Below are 8458 nucleotides of genomic sequence, written 5' to 3' on the forward strand. Positions count from 1 at the left end.
TCCTAGTGACGTCACTGGAAGTGAAAAAAATTGAAAATTTTGAGCCATCACTAGAACATTTATAGAGACAAGAAAAGGGAGTTAGCAAAATCTTCCAATGGGGACACCCAACTGTCACCTGTCAGGACGCAATAGCAGCAAGAGAATCTCTAACCATGCTGTATAGCATGGACGGAGGAATCTGTGTTTTATTCAGCTCTTAGGCTGAAGGAAAATATCAGTGTATGGTTAGCTTAAGTTTAATGAACCCCAGCAAGTTCAACTTGGCCATTAGTACTTATTTGGGAAGCTATATTTGAATAATTCTTATACTTCACAATAGTTGCCTTAGCAATATTTCCTTTCAAGTTAAATTTTCTTCCTACTCAACACTCCGCTGGCACTAGTTTTACTATCTTACATTACTAAAAGCAATTTCTTGTGGGAAACAAAGGTCATACATTTCATTAAAGGCAAAAAAGTATAAACTCTAAATGAAAAAGGGCAAACGCTAATGATAACGTACAAAGGTACGATAACCAAGAGCTACCATTATTTTAATTGCAGGTATATAGAAGGAAAAGTACAGTCTTTGTTTTAGATAAATATGCGACTGTGATCAACGTAATATAAATAATCTCACTGCAATAAGTTGCAAATAATGTATAAATGGATATAGCCGGACAGCCACATTCATAGCTTATATTATGCAAGCTGAAGCTCCTGCTTCCTAATGCTACAGACAGTGATTGTACTTTACTGTTCTTTGTAGCAGGAATGTTGACCACTGTCTGATATACAGATAACCAGTGGAGGGGGTCATCAGTACACCATAACAACACTATATATTTAGTAGCAACAATCACACAATAGTCTTTATTTGAAGTGTTAATCTAATTGGTTGTTGCAGAGTTCTGAACTTTCTGGAAATAAACCTCCATACTTGTTGTAGAGTTTAGCATTTAGAATGCAATGTAAAGAAAAACCATTAACATCAGTATTCATAACAATATGCAATACATGTTGCTGGAATGTGTGCAAACATACCTCTGTATAATGTAATCGATAACTATGTAAAAAAAAAAAAAAAAAAAGGTCAAGTCAAAAGTACTTTAATTCTACACTGACAGGAAGTATATGCTCTTTAATTCATCTTCAACTACAGATAATTCTGCCTTACTTTCACACATATGGAAGCTAAATGTACTGCACTCCTTAACCAAATGGAGCTATGTGCATTCTAAATCTAAGCCAATGGCAGCTAAGTACATTGTGAACATGTGGGATGTCACTATCCTATAATCCAGGGGTCTTTCTAAACAAAGGGCCAGTTTACTGTCTGTCAGACTTTAGGGGGGCCGGACTGTAGCCAGCCGGAGTGGAAATTTTCCTGGCACCAATAGCAGTAAACATCACATTTGGTATTAGGGGGAAGATATCATTGGAAGAATTTTGGCTTACTGTATGCGTCAGCGGAAGAAATGGTGCATCACTGTCAATGTCAGTTGGCAATATAGTGTCTTGTATCAGCGGGAGGAATAGTTACCCCTAGGGCCAGTGGGAGTAGAAATTTTCCTCAATTTCCGCATCAATGGGAGTAAACATCACCACATTTGGTATTAGGGGAGGAATAGGGCTGCATCTTTGATATTACTGGCAGGAATAGTGGCCCATTGGTGTCAGTGGGAGAAATGGTGACCCATTGTTGATGTCAGTTGGCAATATAGTGTCTCTTATCAGTAGGAATAGTGCCCCAAGGGCCAGATAAAGGCAAGCAAAGGGCTGCATCCAGCCCCTGGGCAGCAGTTTGGAGACCACTGCTATAATCCAAGACTGTGAGGATCTAGACCAGCCTTTCAACAAGGGTGCCTTGGCAAAATTTCTAAAAATTGGCCAAAAGTTGTATACAAGCCAGCAGGTGGAACAAGCCTGCCTTTTAGTTACACAAAGCTACAGGTTTTCATTGTGCACCATTATGACCTTTTAGACACCAGCGGCCTGACAACCAGTGACATCAGTTGATAAGGAGGATATCAGCTGCCTGCACAGCATCCTAATTTGACCCTCCCATGTCCCTCTCCATCAGGGCTGGGGTCACATTAGCTCAGTGATGGATAAAAACTAAGGGAGAGGAGAAACATTGGCATACTACTCAGTACCAGTGTGAAAAAGTGTATTTGCTTTGGAAGAATAAATCACCTCTAATGTTGGGTGTCCTACATGAGTGGATGTTGCTATGTTATATAAAACTATTAGAATAGTTTTTCACATTTTAGAATGGGGTGCCTTTTAAAATTGTGGACAGTCTAGAGGCCCCCCATTTTAGAATGGGGTGCCTCAAGACTGTCCATGATTTTAAAGGGTACCTCGGAACTGTCCATCATTTTATGGGGTGCCTTGACCGAAAAAAACGTTGATAAACATTGCTCTAGACCACTGGGAGCCAAGTGCACTGTATAGCTAGACAAATGGGAGCCAAGTGTACTATACCTCTAGATCAATGGAAGCCAAGTGCACTGTACCTTTAGACCAGGGGTCTCTAAACTTTCTAAATAAAGGGCCAGTTTACTTTCCTTCAAAATTTATAGGAGCCGGACTGTAGCCAGTGAAAGAAGAAAATGTCCTGGCATCAGTAACAATGCCCCATCATTGGTGTCTGTAAGAGGAATAGTGTCCCATTATTGGTGTCAGTGGCAGGATTAAAGCCCCATTGTTGATGTCAGTGGGAGGAATAGTGCCCCAAGGGCCAGATAAAAACAAGCGAAGGGCCACATTCAGCCCCGGGCCACCGTTTGGAGACCATTGCTCTAGACAAATGGGAGCAAAGTGCACTGTACCTCTAGACCAATGGGAGCCAAATGCACTGTACCTCTAGACCAATGGGAGCCAAATGCACTGTACCTCCAGACCAATGGGAGCCAAATGAACTGCACCTCCAGACCAATGGGAGCCAAATGCACTGCACCTCCAGACCAATGGGAGCCAAGTACACTGTTCCTCTACAGCAATGAGTGCCAAGTGCACTGTCCTACACCAAAAAGAGCCAAGTGCACTGTATCACTGGACCAATGGAAGCCAACAGCACTGTACATCTACACCAATGAGAACCAAGTGCACTCTACATCTATATCAATAGCAGACAAGTGCACTATATTTCTAAACTTATGGGAGCCAATTACACTCTACATCTACACCAAAGGAAGTCTAGAACACCACACATCAGCCATAACAGAGGAAGCCAAGGGTCATATACTTCTAGTAGAGTGAATTGAACAGTACTTCTACACCAATGGCAGCATAAAGTTCCATACAAGCAGCAGCACCTTATTTCTATACCAACAGTAACCAAGTGTACTATGACAATGTTATATTGCACTTCTTCGTTAGTGAAAACCAACTGTATGGTACCATTGTAAAACTTAAAGTTGCACTAGTAAACAGAGCATGAGAACCGGACTATACAGTAGATCTGAGAGATGACCTCAGCTATAAGATACATCATAAATAAGGTAAAAGGATCTTGATAGTTTTTAATTTAATCTAAATAAAACAGCAATGATCACAGATTTCTGGCCTACAGGAGAGGAAATTATAGTGCTTGCTAAAGCAGCACAGAACACTTAAGTCTACGATTGGGTGTGTTAGCGCCAATAAAATAGGGAGGGAGAATCTGCTGGCCACTGCAGACTCCAGATCCATGTACAAATAGGATATTTCCTGCATACTGCATCAATTTCATAAGCTCACAGCACTGTTTGTTCTAGGAATAAGATTTTTTTCATAGTTTTTTTCAAAGTAGAGAATGTAGTTCCTCATTACTTCTGTGTGAGGAAAGAACTATCCAGCATAAAATAATATACATACACTGGTTAAACTATGTACTATAACTCAACTAAGGAGGCTTGCTGTATGAATACAATACAAATACACTGAGTAACTGATTAAATTTTCAGTTTCAAAAAAAAAAAAAAAAAAAAGGATGTCCACCATAAGCCATGGGTTATATATGCAATACCCAATCCAGATAATGAACTAGTTTGGTTAGTGTTATTGATAATCTTAGTAAAGTTAGTGCTTATGAACAATACCTGAAAAAAGTGTCAAAGAAGAGAGTCTAGCTTCTGGAATTCAGCAATGAAATAGTAGAGAGGTACACAAATACATCAGAACAGACATACCAGACACAATACATTAGGCACAAAACAATAGAGACACAAAAAGGTGAAAGAAATAACCTTGACAGTTACATTAATGCACTAGTTGGATATTAGAACACATGTTATTGCCAGATGCTGTCATTGCTATATTGACACTGTATAATTGAATTATAGCAGGGTACAGCACAGAAAAACTCCGGATTAAGCAAGAGCAACATGCAGTACTGACCAGATGAAGGCATGTCAAACCAAAACTTACTTGCTGCAGAACCACATTTTCCAGAATTTCTACGGGATAGGATCAAGATACAAAAGGGGGTACTTAATATTCCTAGGTCAGATGGGTTCAAAAACACACGAAACCCCAAGTGCTACATGAATAGTCCCAGTACAAGGTATCACCTTTGCAAGAACTATGTAGGTTGCCTTCAGATAGAATCAACCTTTGAAATCCCACCAGTCAAAAAGGGAGAATTTGGTAGCAGTGGACAACATTTCTACACTTACATTAGGCCCACACTTATTGACAAAGGTATAATGTTTGGTATCTGTCTGTTGAAAGCATTTACGTTCTGAACAAAACAAATCAGAACGGAGGGCCTGTTTGAGGTATTTGGCATATGGCTCAGTGATCTACAATAACAACTGCAGGTTGTTAGGGCTACAAAATGGTGACAAGTTGACCAGGCTGGGCACGCCATCATCAGGGGTTAGTAGCAGGAAGCAAAGACACGGTGGCAAAATAACCATGCGGTAGGTAAAGTCATTCTCCTTACCTCTTGTAGCAGGTCGGCCTGCTCAATGGCTTTTAGAACGTTTTTCTTTGACGTTTCCTGTACCTCTCCTCCCAAAAGAAATTCATCCAGGATAAAATAGGCTTTCTCAAAATTAAAGATGATATCAAGCTCACACACCTGAAAGGTAGAGAAGATGAGCATGTCTTCAGGCAATAATGACAGACGGAACAAATGTTTCAACAGCAATCTGTACATCAGAATATAAGTGATAACATTTTCAGTATCTATGGATATTAAACTGCTACTGGCAAGCTCTTGTAGCTGAAATAGCTTAGTGGCTAGCTTTTTAAAGATGAAATTGGGAATAAAACAGGTAGGAAATGTTTAATTTTGTTTCAGTTTTCCAATGAGATTGTAATATGGGTGGAATAGCTGAAGTTTTTTTTAATTTTTTTTATTGCATGTATAACAAATCGAATTAGCATGCACTAACCTACTTAACAGCACATATGCTTTTTTCTAAATGGCTTTCCAAGCTGCCAATCTGCATGGGTCACTTCTGATCATTTATCCTGACACCAAGCAATGCACAGGAACAGTTTCCCACCTCCCTCCAGCACACAACAGGCAATTGACAGCCTCATGAGACTAGTCACTTCAGTTTGTATGGGTAAGGGTTTACAACCACTTTAACATTTGCTTAACCACTTGCCTACTGGGCACTTATACCCCCTTCCTGCCCAGGGCAGTTTTCAGCTTTCAGCGCTGTCGCACTTTGAATGACAATTGTGCGGTCATGCATTATACCCATATTAAATTTTTATCATTTTTTCCACACAAATAGAGCCTTCTTTTGGTGGTATTTACTTGCCACTGGGTGTTTTATTCTTTGATGTGCGTTGATGAGGCTGCACTGATAGGCAGCACTGATGGCACGGATAGGTGGCACTGTGAGCTGGCGCTGATGGATGGCACTAATGGCACTGATTGGTGGCACTGCCGGGCAGAGGTGGGTGGTACTGGTGGGTGGCACTGCTGGGCACTGATCATCAGGGTACTGATGATTGGTGCCAATCCCTCCTCTGACAATTGCCGGTTATCGGCAGTACTTTCCTCACACCGTGACAGCGTGAGGAATGTGCAGCCGATAACCGGCAACTGCATTTACCGGTGATTAGCTGTGTCATTGGATACGGCTGATCACGTGGTAAAAGGCCGCTGTGATTGGCCTTTTACCACATCACATGATCAGCTGTGTCCATAGGACACAGCAATCACGGAGATCTTTGGGTGCGGGCCTCCTCAGGCGCACGAGAGGGCACGATCTGGGAGGACGTCATATGATGCCCTCCCAGATCTGGCAAGCCGCAGTGAAGCCGTCATTCGGCTGGCTATCTGCGGTCGGCAAGTGGTTAAGCAGTGCAAGACAAATAGCACCAAATCGCTGAGTAAAGAGTGAAAAACATTCTACCACAAAAGGAACCTGCCTAAGGGATACGTTTTAATGAGAAAGTCATTTCGTACACAGAGTACAACATTCCAGGGCACTGTAATTAGACTCACGCTGCCAAAATACTTGTCCAAAAGCTCCACGTAACGGTGAATTATTTCGAGAGTGATCAGCTCATTGTCCTGGTCTTCAATGGCGCAGCAGAAGTAAAGGCTGGCGTACCTACACACAGAAGGAATCATTTTCAGAGAGGATGCCTACTAGGCACTGGCATATAAAATTACAAATATATAGTGACTGTGATAATAGTAACAAAAGCAATTATAGTATTATATACAAATTACTACTCACTAAAATACAGAATTTAGAACTAAGAGAGGGATGGGGTGGGGTAGCGAGTTCAAGGTTAGCCCACCTTTAACCAACACTACATAACAGAAAAGATACAGGCAAGATGAGTAACCCCTCACCTTGTAAAGCTTTAGGGTATCTGCAATCAAGGCATCTTCATAGTTCCTGACTCCTCTCCAACATTGTTTCCATAAACATATCACATACTTACTGCTGGATTTTACTCTACCATCCAGAAGGAGCAAGACACGTTTTCATACCGTCTTAATATCTGTGGTTGGGAGTGATGGAAACTCCATGAAAGAACTCTTGCTGACTGAATCTCCTACAAAGGCTAACTTTATTGTGCAAGTTGGCACATTTCTATTTTTGGTAGATTTAGTCTGAAAGGGCCAACTTCAGCCAAAACCTGACGGACACAGACACTGCTCCCAATGTGACATCCATGCGGATGAACAGTTCCAGGTACACCCCGTGTGAACCAGGCCTTTCAGCAACAAGGTGTCCACTTTATAGCTTTCTGTCTTCAGAATCCAGTCACTGCTAACTGGAGATACATATAGGAAGGAGCAACAATCCGTATGCTTCTAGCATTAGTAAATGGATAGGAAAGTATATCATATTTACTTGTTTTAAAACTTTTTATTTACATTTCTTCAGTTACTTCCTGGTTTCCCTACCTAGGCAAATTATGTCATACATCCCAGGAGTCTTCAGGAGAGAAGGGAGGGTTCTTCGCTCAGACAATGCCTGAGCTAAGGGCAGAAGGATTCCAGGAAGTAAATGCTGCATGTATCATCTGCCCTTACTCAAGATGGCCACTGCCAGAAATGCCAGGAGGTGTTTTTCAAACTGATTTCTCAGCAAAATAAAGTATGGAGACATGGATGGATGGGGGGATTTGCTTTGAATATTAACAATGAATTAAACAGCATTTTTGGTTTGTGGTGCTCAAATGCAGTGCAGTTCCACTTTAAAGAGCTTTTGTAGACAAATAAACGACAGCCATTGTTTGGAGCTCTCAATGTAGAACCACTGACAGATCCCCACCTCCCATATTCTCTAGTTAGTAGCTACAGTTTTCACTTGCTTAGCAGGTAGAAAAATGTCTCATTGAAAGAAATAGGCAATGAGCCATTTGAATATGATCTGAAGCATCTCAGTACCGGTAGGTTCCCTCTTATGCGTTGCGCCACTGGTCAGGTGACTACCTCAGGGCGAGGAACCATGTGATGCATCTCCCTTATAAAGGCCCCACATGATTGATAAACATTGCCATAGTAACCGCAAATAAACTAAAAGGACATGGGTGGCCACTAGAGCTCTCCCCAGATGTCCCCACACGTCAACGTGTTGAGAGGAGCCTAGTGACGTCACTTCCGGTGCCGCGGAAATTGGAAGTGTGGCTACAGGAGCCAGATATGTGATGGGAATCAGCCTTTTATGCATTTTTATTGTGTGACTGGCTATTTTGGCCATTAATAAATATTTTATTTACATATGGGGTTGCACTATGAACTATCCTTTCTTCTTTTGAGCATAATATACTTGAGTGTATACAGCAATTTTTGGGTCCCAGGGACAGGAGGAGTGAAGTAGCTGCTAACAGGTGGAAGTCAACACACCCAGTTGTACCAACACTTTGCACATGTGACCTGTTATTATATGTGTCAAATGAGAAGGTAAGCCTGCATTGCACTGAGGTGTGATGAACTGTTGAGCACATTTGGCGGAGTTGTGCTAAAATCTACACCATTTAAAACACAGGAGGATTTGAAGGGCAC

The 8458-nt window shown here is 41.5% G+C and overlaps 1 protein-coding gene across 14 annotated transcripts in view; it reads right to left on the minus strand.

Moving 5' to 3' along the window:
- Positions 1-8458, minus strand: part of AP1S2 (adaptor related protein complex 1 subunit sigma 2) — a 144463-nt gene that overhangs the window by 82287 nt on the left and 53718 nt on the right. For 12 of the 14 annotated variants that reach the window (XM_089693639.1, XM_089693643.1, XM_089693645.1 and 9 more), the window contains exons 3-4: positions 6437-6545; positions 4913-5050 (exon numbers count right to left, since the gene is read on the minus strand). In XM_089693639.1, the coding sequence (XP_089549765.1) occupies positions 4913-5050; positions 6437-6545 (247 nt within the window). Of the gene's footprint in view, positions 1-1026; positions 1049-4067; positions 4101-4912; positions 5051-6436; positions 6546-8458 lie in introns of all 14 variants that reach the window. The other 2 variants (XM_089693651.1, XM_089693649.1) reach the window with 2 other exon arrangements.

Source organism: Staurois parvus, unplaced genomic scaffold, assembly GCF_062004578.1.
Source record: "Staurois parvus isolate SC_StPar_1 unplaced genomic scaffold, SC_StPar_1.0 ptg000635l, whole genome shotgun sequence".
Lineage (NCBI taxonomy): Eukaryota > Metazoa > Chordata > Amphibia > Anura > Ranidae > Staurois > Staurois parvus.